Source organism: Xenopus tropicalis, chromosome 8, assembly GCF_000004195.4.
Source record: "Xenopus tropicalis strain Nigerian chromosome 8, UCB_Xtro_10.0, whole genome shotgun sequence".
NCBI lineage: Eukaryota > Metazoa > Chordata > Amphibia > Anura > Pipidae > Xenopus > Xenopus tropicalis.
Genome location: NC_030684.2, coordinates 139,700,205 through 139,713,659, shown reverse-complemented (window position 1 = coordinate 139,713,659; position 13,455 = coordinate 139,700,205). Strand labels below are relative to the sequence as shown.

Genomic DNA, 13,455 nt, shown 5'->3' with positions numbered 1-13,455 from the left:
TTTACCTGGAATATGATAGAAAGGGTATTGATCAGTGTAAATTACCCACCCCCCTTTTTATTTATGATTTAGTTTCTACATATGAAAAACTAACTGTGGAGCTTGTGTTCACCATAGCCATGAATATTATGCTTGTTGGAACGGTTATCCAAGTTTACAATCTCAAGTCATTCACCTATATTAAGGCTATGAAGGTTTTCATTCTTCCAGGTCATGGTATATCTAGTATAAGTAAATGTAGAGCAACTGGACTTGCCGAGTAGTCACTGAAGATGCGTCAGTATTGGAAGTCCTTGGCGTATAAACTGTTCCACTAAACCAATCACAATAATGCATTGTAACTCTTCAGAAGGGTGAAACAAAGTCTGGCAAAACAACTACCTGATATAACTCTGGAAAGGATGGTTCATTTCATTGAACATGCACAGATGGACCAACACATTAAAGGGGACCTGTCACCCAGACATAAAAAGCTGTAAAATAAAATTCCTTTTCAAATTAAACATGAACCCCAAATTCATTTTTATATTAACACATCCAAACCCATTATAAAGGCAATTAAAATCCCAGCTGTCAATCATATATTGCTTTCCCCGCCTCTATGCCTTAGGCATAGAGGCGGGGAAGACAATAACTTTAGCTTTCCATTCAACACTACCTAGATGTCACTGCACATCTCACTTTTCCCCTCCTCATCATCTAATTGTGTAGCCAGTGCATGGGCATGTGGCCCCCCATTCTGGCACATAAACAAGATTTTGGCATGATACAAAACTTGCCTTCATAACAGTGTCCACAAAATGGCACCTGCCTGCTTGCTTTGATTGAGTAATTCCAAGACGGAAGGAAATAAGATTTATATTATTTATATAGAGTACGTAAAGTTTATTTTGCTCAAGGAACAATAAAGAAAATAATTTGGAGTTATTTCTTAGAGTGACAGGTCCCCTTTAAGAATAAAGAGAAGCAAATAAGCAAGTTCATCACTTTACTGTCACAAGAACTAATCTTAAGGCAGAAAGATGAGCCGCCCAAGTATACCAAAGATACATGAGTTAAGAACCTGTCAGACAGTGTAGTTTTTCCGCTGAAAAAGGAAGTGCTAACCAAGGGTTTAAACTATGCAGTGACACCACAACACGTCCCAGTGGTTGAGCTCATCACAGCCACAGAATCTGCTATCAAAGACAATCATACACCAATGGAGGAAGTGGAACAATTCTGACTGAAAGTGCCAGCTTCCTTGTCAGGTATTAGAACCTAACTACACAAGAGAGGAGAGCTCTCTCATCCTTAGTAAGGACCTAAACATCACTATCTTACCATTAGATAAAGAGCAATGCACTGTTGTGCTTAACACAACTGACTATCACTGCAAAATAACCATACTACTCAGTGATAGCAATACATTTGAACCTTTCAGGAGAAACCCAACCAGCAGTTACAAGAAAAAGTTTATAGATTGTTTACAATAATGTGAAAAGGAGGAAGCCATCAATCACACTTTTTAACAACCCCTGTACCCCAGAGAAGGCACATCATGATTATATGGACTCCCCAAGATACACTAGGAAGGAGCCCCACTCAGGCTAATTGTGAGCAGCATCAATTCAGCGACTTACAACACTGCAAAATACTTGGCTAAGATCTTAGCCCTATTGGTAGGCAAAACAGTTCATCATATTCAAAATGCCCAAGCATTCGTCACCAAGATCCATGGTTAAACTAGGGGCAGAAGAAACTATGGTATTATATGATGTCACTTCACTGTTTACATGTATACTTACCACAGAAGCAATCAAGACTGTAACACATTGACTGAAGGAAGATAATGACCACAGAAGCAGAATGAAGCTCCGATCTAACCAAGTATGCTTGTTGCTAGACTTGTGCCTTAACACCACATACTTCAAATACCAGGACCATTTTTGCAGATAGAAATATGGCTAGAGCTGCACACTTTTATTTAGTACATAACTAGTATTTATGTTTTTACACAAGTGCATAATGTATTTTTAAGCATTGAACCTCATTTTCCCAGTTCTCCAATATTGTCAAATCTGTCTGCAACATGGCAGCATTGATAGTTTTGCACAATTTAATATCATTGGCAAAAACATTAACAGTATTTACAATGCAGAAGTCAACGTCTTATTCTTTTACCACACTTTTATCCAGTTTGCCTCCAAGAACCACTGGACCACTTACTGAATCAACTTTGTGGTAAAAGCTAATTTTGGTAACCCTATATATTACCACTTGCTAAAAAGACATCTAACCCGTTCCTGGAGCTACCCAATGGATCCACCAGTAGTGATGAGTAAATCTGTCCGATTTTTGCCAAAAAAATTGCATAATGTGGCACCATGCAACTTTGTTAATTTGCGTGAGTTTTTGATGCAACCGCACATTTTTTGACACAACCATAACTTTTTTTTTTACATGACCGTGTCATGTCTGCTGGAAGGATCAACTGTCAGAAAACATCAGAGTGCTCATTATACAATCCCCTTATATATTTATACATAGTTACCGTGTCTCCCCTTAAGTACCCTCTTCTTCTCCATTGGAAATATTCCTAACTTGACCAGCCTTCCATACCATCTACCAGCTTAGTGGCTCTTTCTCTATTTCATTACTGCCCCCCTTATATATTTATATATAGTGCCCCCCCTTAACTGCCCCTTCCCCCCTGTAACCAATCCCAACTGGGCCAGCCTTTCCCCATAACTGAGCCCATTCCCTTTCTCAGCTTGGTCGCTCTTCTCTGTACTTTCTCTATTTCATTACTGCCCCCCTTATATATTTATATATAGTGATCCTACCCCCCCTTAACTGCCCCTTCCCCAGTGTAACCAATCCCAACTGGGCCAGCCTTTCCCCATAACTGAGCCCATTCCCTTTATCAGCTTAGTCGCTCTTCCCTGTACTTTCTCTATTTCATTACTGCCCCCCCTTATATATTTATATATAGTGACCCCCCCTCTTAACTGCCCCTTCCCCAGTGTAACCAATCCCATCTGGGCCAGCCTTTCCCCATAACTGAGCCCATTCCCTTTATCAGTTTAGTCGCTCTTCCCTGTACTTTCTCTATTTCATTACTGCCTCCCCTTATATATTTATATATAGTGACCCCCCCTTAACTGCCCCTTCCCCAGTGTAACCAATCCCAACTGGGCCAGCCTTTCCCCATAACTGAGCCCATTCCCTTTATCAGCTTAATCACTCTTCCCTGTACTTTCTCTATTTCATTACTGCCTCCCCTTATATATTTATATATAGTGACCCCCCCTTAACTGCCCCTTCCCCAGTGTAACCAATCCCATCTGGGCCAGCCTTTCCCCATAACTGAGCCCATTCCCTTTATCAGCTTAGTCGCTCTTCCCTGTACTTTCTCTATTTCATTACTGCCCCCTTATATATTTATATATAGTGACCCCCCCTTAACTGCCCCTTCCCCAGTGTAACCAATCCCATCTGGGCCAGCCTTTCCCCATAACTGAGCCCATTCCCTTTATCAGTTTAGTCGCTCTTCCCTGTACTTTCTCTATTTCATTACTGCCTCCCCTTATATATTTATATATAGTGACCCCCCCTTAACTGCCCCTTCCCCAGTGTAACCAATTCCAACTGGGCCAGCCTTTCCCCATAACTGAGCCCATTCCCTTTATCAGCTTAGTCGCTCTTCCCTGTACTTTCTCTATTTCATTACTGCCCCCCTTATATATTTATATATAGTGACCCCCCCCTTAACTGCCCCTTCCCCAGTGTAACCAATCCCAACTGGGCCAGCCTTTCCCCATAACTGAGCCCATTCCCTTTATCAGCTTAGTCGCTCTTCCCTGTACTTTCTCTATTTCATTACTGCCCCCCCCTTATATATTTATATATAGTGATCCTCCCTTAACTGCCCCTTCCCCAGTGTAACCAATCCCAATTTGGCCAGCCTTTTCCCATATCTGAGACTTTGCATACCATTATTATTTAGGGAATTTCAGATATTTTGTAAATTAGATGGGTAAAATTGCCTGGGAGTACATCATTATTTCATTTTACCTTATTACAGGATAAATGGTGTAGGTTAAAAAATTAAACTCTATGTCTGTAGGAGCTGCTGTGAAGCCTGTAGTTTTCTTCACCCCAAACTGGACCCCAGTACACCAAGGAGAATCTGTAACCCTGAGCTGTAATGTGGCTCCTACTGCCCAAGGGAACCTGGGATATTCCTGGTACAGGGATGGACACCAGATATCAGGGGTTCAGCAGAATCTGGTCATTCAGAGTGGTACATGGTCAGACAATGGGAAGTACCAGTGCCAGCTGGGTACCAATGATATAAGTGATCCTGTCCCTCTGCATTTTAAGTTTGGTGAGTTAAAAAGTTCAGATTTAAAAATTATTTCAAATAATTCTCCATTTAGAAAGAAAGACTGATTTCCATATTGAATAATGCTTTTTTTTAATTTCAGATTGGCTCATCCTGCAGGCGCCCCCTGCTGTTCACGAAGGGGACTCCCTGTCTCTCAGGTGCCACAGTCGGCCTGGACTGGATGCAAAGAAGCCAGTATTTTACAAGGACAATAAGGCCATTGGGCCCCCAGTCAGTGGCTCTGAGTTACAGATAGGGAGAGTGGGTGTTACTGCGTCTGGTACATACAGATGTGACAAAGAAATCTATTTTTATTATGCATTTGGCAATGGGTATCGCACTTATAAAGATGAACAATACATTTCAGTGTCAGGTAAGACCCAATTGAATTCAGTGTTACATTCTGTGCAGTGAGAAAGTGAATATGCCTTAGTACTGCATGTGTCACTCACATAGTTCTTGCTGGTTTGGTAGACAAGACTTTTTATATATATACCTTATGCATTTACATGAGAACAAATCATTTATTAACAGATGTAAATTCAAACTTGAACTTTAATACATTGTCATGATGCAAGCCATTAATGACTAGGATTCATATGTATATATTTACATAGCACTACTCATTTTACAAAACATTAATAGTATAGATGGGGCAACAAAAATGCAATTGATGAAGTAAATATAAACAGTGACAATGATAAGGTTCTACATAAAACATTACCCTGGGCTTAATTAAAAAAGGCATATTAAGCATGCCATTAACAGTTGTAATAAGAGCGAGGGAAGGGATAAGGTCAGTCAGTTCAGTAGGTACAGTATATAATGTCATTGATTCATCCAAAAAAATGTCTCCCAAAGAGAGAGCTCATAGAGAGGAGCAGAGGGGATCTTGAGGCACCACTGCCTTAAGTTGGTCTAGAGAACAGGATTTGTTCACTTTATTTTTGTAACCCTTTCTTGGCACACTCACTTATTTGGGCTGTATACTTGCTTAAACATTAGATTTAGTTCCCTTTGCAATATTGAAAGGTACTGGGAACTGGGATTTTAGTGCCTCCCCCTAGTGGACACCAAGGAGCACACCTCAAGGGGATTTGCACTAGGAAACAAATCACACACACTTTGCAGTAAGGATAATTGTATAACCATTTAAATAGAATAAACACAACTTTATGGATAACTGATTATCCTGCCCTGAGGAACCCGTGCAGTCTATCCACTCCTGGTACAGTCTCTGTAGGTGCCCAGTCCCAACTTGGATCCAGATAGACCCCAACCCTTTTATTCAGTTCAGTCCCTTCCCCAAGAGCTGTTAAGCCCCCCAGGTAGCGCTACCTGCCCCAGAGTCCCTTCTCCTTTGGAAAGGTGGCTGCTCCGACATAGCAGGTAAGTGAGCAATACCTGCCCTCACGACCAGGGGACACACATGGAGATTCCACAGAGGCCTCTGTAAACACCAGCAGCCTTCTTTCTTTGCAGTCTGAACTCACAACAATTGGCACTGGTCATAACATCCCTGGGCCATAGGGAAAAAACATCCTTTCTAAGCATAGACTACAGTAACCTGAACTTCCTTAGCCTGAGGAATCTCTCCTAAGAGCTGCTATATAAGATCATTTTTTCATTTTACATAAAGTTGTTTCAATACTTTTTGGCATATCTTATTTCAATATATAAACAAAACTGTTCACATATGTATATTATATGTGTGAGAATGATTGGTCACAGTCACTACATGGAAAAAAAATCTCATTCATAAAAGGTACCTGCATTAAATGCAGAATGGCAATTGGCGCAACAAAGTGACACCCCCCTCATACCCATAATTATTCTGGAATTATTTTTAAAAAGCTGAATGGTGGGGGAAAAATGTGGCAATTACATCCATTAAACATTATTTAAAACAATAATCACTTGACCCATAAGTGTACCCACAGGTCCAGGTGATTGTAACTGAAATTATTGGGTTGATAATGAGCATTTTGTTTCCCTCCCACTGAGCTACAATTTGGTCAGGTGACAAAATGTCTTGAATAACCATTTACTGACCTTAAAATACATATTTGCCTTTTTAGAGCTGTTCAGTGCCCCACAAATAAAAGTGAGGCCAAATCAGGTGACAGAAGGAGATCACATGACCATAACATGTGACACAGAGCTCAGCCCACACAGAGAGACTACAGAGCTGCAGTTTGCTTTCTACAGAAATGGGCACAATGTGCAGGGATTCAGTTTATCCAACCAATATGAAGTTCCCTCAACTCGGCTGGAGGATTCTGGGAATTATACCTGTGAGGTACAAACTCCAACCAGCAGTGTGAGGAAGAGGAGCATAGAGGCACATATCCACATACAGGGTGAGTAGGAATAATTACAATATGCCTCTAAATTCTCTCAAAATCCAGGGCAGGGTTTCCATGTCAAAATGGAATCCATAAGAGTATAAATATATTTTGTTCCAGAGCTCTTCTCTTACCCACAAATACAAGTGAGACCAGATCAGGTGACAGAAGGAGATCACATGACCATAACATGTGACACAAAGCTCAGCCCACACAGAGAGACTACAGAGCTGCAGTTTGCTTTCTACAGAAATGGGCACAATGCGCAGGGATTCAGTTTATCCAACCAATATGGAGTCCCCTCAGCTCAGCTGGAGGATTCTGGGAATTATACCTGTGAGTTACAGACTCCAACCGGCAGTGTGAGGAAAAGGAGCAGTGAGACACATATCCACATACAGGGTAAGTGAGAAGCAACTCCTTTTTCCCATCCATTTTTGTACTTCACTGAATTTGATATATGTTTTGTGTAATTGGATCTCTCCAGAAATTCTAGGTGCTTTTTAAATTGGGGCTATAAATCATGCTAGTTGGACTGACAGAACTCCTTTCTTAAGAATAAACGTTTTCCTAGATTTTTTTTTGCAAAAATTTTTAATGGAAGCCAAAATTTAACATAATTGGAATTTTGAATTAAATGTATAATGGAAAGTTGCTAAGAATTTTTTTTTTCATCATACAAAATGTTATTTTTATTTATTGCTCCTTGTAAATACTCACAGTTTGTATAATGGATTCAAAGAAATGTGCACATTTTTAAAAAGTTGGGGGAGAAACGTGCCGATTACTAGTGATAAGCGAATCTGCCCCATTTCACTTCACCATAAAATTCGCGAAACGGCAAGTAAGTTCGCAAAACAGTAAAAAGCATTTGCGAAACGCGGAAATTCGCTGCAAAACCATGCCTGGTGAAAAAATTCGCTCATCACTACCGATTACATCGAAAAATGCACATGTAGGTCAAAAGGGCCACAAAATTATATGCAAATGCCAAAGTATGGATATTCATCACTGGGAATTTGTAGTAGATATTGGTCTAGGCAAAAACGTGTCTGAAAAATGTCAGCGCTTATTCTCCTTCTGGGAAAGTGGGCAGCATCAGCCCTCAGTTGGACTGGGCTAAACCTTTTAATGGTGATATATGCCCTTGATGAAATAAAGGCAACTTGATCCAATCAATTCATGTATATCTAAAGAGCAGAGAGAAGAATAAGAGAGGTAGTTCATCTGTAAATTAAGTTTCATTATGATACATGGATGATATATGTGGGTTTTCAATTATTTAGCTTGGAATTCTAGGAGCTATCTGGTTGCTGGCGCACTTGTCATTTTCACGGCAGGAACCGGAAGTGACACCATCCAGACCTTTCAGCATAATTGTATCTGATTGCAGCAAAGTGCAAGTGCACACATTTTGATGCATTACCGGGCACATTACCCCCTCATACCCACAATTATTCTGGAATTATTTGTAAAAAAGCTGAATTATGGGGGGAAATGTGCCGATTACATCCAGACGTACACATGTTGGTCATAAATTACCCCTGAAATATGTGTAATTCTAACATTCATGGGCAGGTGGCGCTTGGGAGCATATTTAGTAGCAGAGAGGAAAGTTAAGGAAAGATGGATGTGATTACTGATTAGATTTTGATTTGGAATCAGACCAAACCTAGTATTTTATGCAGAATTTTGCTTTAGCGTAAATCTAGCGTACATATTTGCCTTCTAGAGCTGTTCAGTGATTGTGAGCATGTAGGATTAGGGTAGCACCTTGAAAAAAAGCTGTAGAGAGACAGCTGAGTGAAGCTTGGATCCTGTAAGGGGCACTGGAGGCTTCAGAGAAGGTGTGCTGAGTGAAGCTTGGGCACTGTAAGGAGACAGGGGCACTGGAGGCTTCAGGGGACATATGCTGAGTGAAGCTTGGGCACTGTAAGGAGACAGGTGCACTGGATGCTTCAGGGGAGATATGCTGAGTGAAGCTTGGGCACTGTAAGGAGACAGGAGCACTGGAGGCTTCAGGGGAGATATGCTGAGTGAAGCTTGGGCACTGTAAGGAGACAGGGGCACTGGAGGCTTCAGGGGAGATATGCTGAGTGAAGCTTGGGCACTGTAAGAAGACAGGGGCACTGGAGGGTTCAGGGGAGATATGCTGAGTGAAGCTTGGGCACTGTAAGGAGACAGGCGCACTGGATGCTTCAGGGGAGATATGCTGAGTGAAGATTGGGCACTGGAGGCTTCAGGGGAGAAATGCAGAGTGAAGCTTGGGCACTGTAAGGAGACAGGGGCACTGGAGGCTTCAGGGGAGATATGCTGAGTGAAGCATGGGCACTGTAAGGAGACAGGCGCACTGGATGCTTCAGGGGAGATATGCTGAGTGAAGATTGGGCACTGGAGGCTTCAGGGGAGAAATGCTGAGTGAAGCTTGGGCACTGTAAGGAGACAGGGGCACTGGAGGCTTCAGGGGAGATATGCTGAGTGAAGCTTGGGCACTGTAAGGAGACAGGCGCACTGGATGCTTCAGGGGAGATATGCTGAGTGAAGATTGGGCACTGGAGGCTTCAGGGGAGAAATGCTGAGTGAAGCTTGGGCACTGTAAGGAGACAGGGGCACTGGAGGCTTCAGGGGAGATATGCTGAGTGAAGCTTGGGCACTGTAAGGAGACAGGTGCACTGGAGGCTTCAGGGGAGATATGCTGAGTGAAGCTTGGGCACTGTAAGAAGACAGGGGCACTGGAGGCTTCAGGGGAGATATGCTGAGTGAAGCTTGGGCACTGTAAGGAGACAGGAGCACTGGAGGCTTCAGGGGAGATATGCTGAGTGAAGCTTGGGCACTGTAAGGAGACAGGCGCACTGGATGGAGACAGGCGCACTGGATGCTTCAGGGGAGATATGCTGAGTGAAGCTTGGGCACTGTAAGGAGACAGGTGCACTGGATGCTTCGGGGGAGATATGCTGAGTGAAGCTTGGGCACTGTAAGGAGACAGGCACACTCGATGCTTCAGAGGAGATATGCTGAGTGAAGCTTGGGCACTGTAAGGAGACAGGGGCACTGGAGGCTACAGGGGAGATATGCTGAGTGAAGCTTGGGCACTGTAAGGAGACAGGGGCACTGGATGGAGACAGGCGCACTGGATGCTTCAGGGGAGATATGCTGAGTGAAGCTTGGGCACTGTAAGGAGACAGGCACACTCGATGCTTCAGAGGAGATATGCTGAGTGAAGCTTGGGCACTGTAAGGAGACAGGGGCACTGGAGGCTACAGGGGAGATATGCTGAGTGAAGCTTGGGCACTGTAAGGAGACAGGGGTCCTGAAGGCTTCAGGGGAGATATGCTGAGTGATGCTTGGGCACTGTAAGGAGACAGGGGCACTGGAGGCATCAGGGGAGATATGCTGAGTTAAGCTTGGGCACTGTAAGGAGACAGGGGCACTGGAGGCTTCAGACAAGGTGTGCTGATTGAAGCTTGGGCACTGTAAGCTTGTGAGAAGTGTGTGTGACACTGATAGAGAAAGTTTCTTGGTTAGTTTATTTCAGTCTGTCCTGCTCTGCATACTGAGAAGCCTGCAATGAAATCAGTTCTGGTTCAACCCACTTCAGGTTTTCATATCTACTGTTCTCAGTAAAGGCTTACACTGGTCCCAGAGGGGAAAGGTAACAGCCCTGGGTTCCATCTTTACAAGATCCTACAGTATTTAAGTGTTTTATGTTGACAAAATGATTGGAATTTAAGAACTGGTGGTAATGGGTCATAGAGGTTTTGGTGCAGTAAGTAGAGCCCTTTTGTAGAGAGGCCTATAAGTCTCTAGATAATACCTTGTATAGATACATTCTTTATGCTGCATATTTATAAATTACTTTTCAATGTTTTCCAAACTCTTTTAGTGCTATTTACCAACCCACAAATAAATGTGAGTTCAGATCAGGTGACAGAAGGAGATGCCATGAATGTAACATGTGACACAGAGCTCAGCTCCCACAGAGAGACTACAGAGCTGCAGTTTGCTTTCTACAGAAATGGGCACAATGTGCAGGGATTCCGTTTATCCAACCAATATGGAGTCCCCTCAGCTGAGCTGGAGGATTCTGGGAATTATACCTGTGAGGTACAAACTCCAACTGGCAGTGTGAGGAAAAGGAGCAACATGGCAGATATCCACATACAGGGTGAGTAAAAAGCAACTCCATTTCCCATCCATTCTTTTCCATCCATTTCTGTACTTCTCTGAATTTGATTTATTTTGTGTAATTGGAGCTTTTCAGAAATTCTAGTTGGTTTTTAATTTGGGCCTATAGGTCATGTATTTAGAGAGCCCAAAATTAAGTTAGTGCATACAAATTGCCCCAGAGATCACTTCAGCGAATGACAATTCAACACATTTACTGCATTTTTTTTGTGGGGTAAAAATATAAATAAATACACTGATCCCCAAACACCATATGTTTTTGGAATGTATACTTTCAGGAAAATCCAAAATGGGTACCCATATTTTTCTACTCCAAATTACTGAGTTGCAACACTTTTCCATAAGTTGTAACTTTGATGAAATATCTGAAAATTGCCTTAAAAATTCCACTTTCAAGCTCCTTATCGTCCACATGGCATGAGGTAACAAGAAAAAACATGTCAAATGTCAGGGGTTCACTGAACAGTTTGAGTATTCTGGGCTCTCTGCCAAAAGTCTACTTGTCTAATTAAGTTATAGAAACTTTTTGGCATTTAGTGCAGGTGATCAAAGGGAAATGAGGGACTTCTTAATAAGAATCTGGGACTGCGGACTGAGCTGTTAAAATTGGGACTGTCCTGTGAAAATTGAGATAGTTGGGAGGTATGCATTTATTTCTACCTGATTTATGTTATTGTAAAAGTGGCAAATAAGTCAACCCCAGAAAACCTCATATTTTCAGAAAATACACATTCTGCTGATTCTAAAATGTGTAAATATATCCTTTTATGGCAAAGCACCAAACAGCAAAGCTAAGCTAAATGTAGCTGTTTTTATGTAATTTTTGAAAATTGTCTCAAAGCTTGCAATTTACACCATTATATGCCTAAATTTCTTAATGAATTAGGATAAAACATCCTAAATATGAACATCAGAGGTCTACTGAACAGTTTGATGCCCAATATGCATACATTTGCCAAACAATGTGGCCTACAGAGGCCAACAAATGAAAATATTGCATATTTGAACACATTCTAATGAAACCAAAATGGGTAAATACTGTATGCCTGTCTACTCTTAACTACCAAACTACAAAGCTAGGCTAAACATAGCAGTTTTTATGAAATTTCTGAAAATTGTCACAAAGCTTGCATTTTACCCCATTATTTACCCCACATTCTTTAAAGTACCAACATAAAACATTCTAAATATGAGCACCAGGGATCTACTGAACAGCTTGATGCCCAATAGGCATAGATTTACCAAAACTATGTGGCATACAGATGCACCCAACTCTAAAAAGTGCATATGTTCACTCTGGTTACTACGAGCACCCAGTACTGTATGTGTATTATGTACCATAAGACCCACAAACAGTACTGAAATCCATATTTTTTCTGAAAGTGCACATCTTTATGAAACCAAAATGGACAAATATGTCTGTCTACTGCAAACTACCAAACTACAAAGCTATGTTAAACGTAGCAGTTTTTATGAAATTTCTGATAATCCCAACATAAAACATTCCAGATTTGAACACGGGGGACTAATAAATAGATTGATACCTAATATGCATAGATTTTCCATCTATGTGGCATGCAGTGCACTTAAATATATATATATATATATATATATATATATATATATAATTATATATAGCAGACAAAGTTTCCAAACATAAGTAACAAAGACGTAAGTAACAAAGAACAATGCAGAATGCAATAAAATCACTAAAATCCAATAAAACCACTAAATTCCAATAAAACCACTAAAATCAATGCTCTTTTTCCACCTAGTGTAGTCAGCAGTCAGAATCACAGTATGAATATTTTAGCTTGGCCAAATAAGTTATACAGACAGTAACAAGCGATTACACCTATGCAGAACTGAAAATGCAATAAAATGGCTAAAAATGCACCAAATCACCAAAAATGTAATATAATCACCAAATAACATACAAAAGGTACTTCTCAGTGTGGTTAGTGAATATGCTATTTGCAATGGCAATAAAACATTTCTTAAGGCAAAAACCCCATTATGTGATTTTTAAAAAGCCACAAAACAGTGTTAGTTTGTATATGGGGGTATTTACTAATATTCAATTTTTTTTACGATCTTTATTTTTGTGCCAAAATATGATTTTGTCATGGGAAAAAATATTTTTTTTCACTCTGTTGAGATCATATAGAAGTCAGTGACGTGTCCTCTTTTACAACTTGAAGATCTGTCTTTGCTTTGGAGGTTTTAGTGTTTTTTTGAAGCTTGCATTAGTGTAAATATGAAAAAAAGTGGATTCACGTTTTTTCTGTCTTTTTTCATTCATGTTTTTTCTATTTGAATATTTTAATAAATAGCCAGACATTCATGGTTTTAGTGGAACTGAGTTTATCTGTGATTTATTGTGTTAATAAAATGGTCTTTCTAATTTGGGAAACCGTGCAGGAGATTTTGACCCGTATAAAAATCGGGAGGTCTAGGTCAAAACCAGACAAGTGGCAACCCTAGCTGCAGTACCTTCCCCAAAGAACCTCCCCTAAGACTTAGTAGCTGCTCCCATGTAGCAAGTAAACAATCAAC

General features: G+C 40.9%; 1 protein-coding gene across 1 annotated transcript in view; it reads left to right on the top strand.

The window, feature by feature from the left end:
- The first annotated feature begins 4,098 nt into the window (after positions 1–4,098).
- The window catches only part of LOC100496508 (Fc receptor-like protein 5), a 297,411-nt gene continuing 288,054 nt past the window's right edge, over positions 4,099–13,455 (top strand). Inside the window, 5 exon segments of the mRNA XM_031891836.1 lie at positions 4,099–4,369; positions 4,470–4,742; positions 6,448–6,729; positions 6,835–7,116; positions 10,598–10,879. Of these exon segments, the coding sequence (XP_031747696.1) occupies positions 4,099–4,369; positions 4,470–4,742; positions 6,448–6,729; positions 6,835–7,116; positions 10,598–10,879 (1,390 nt within the window).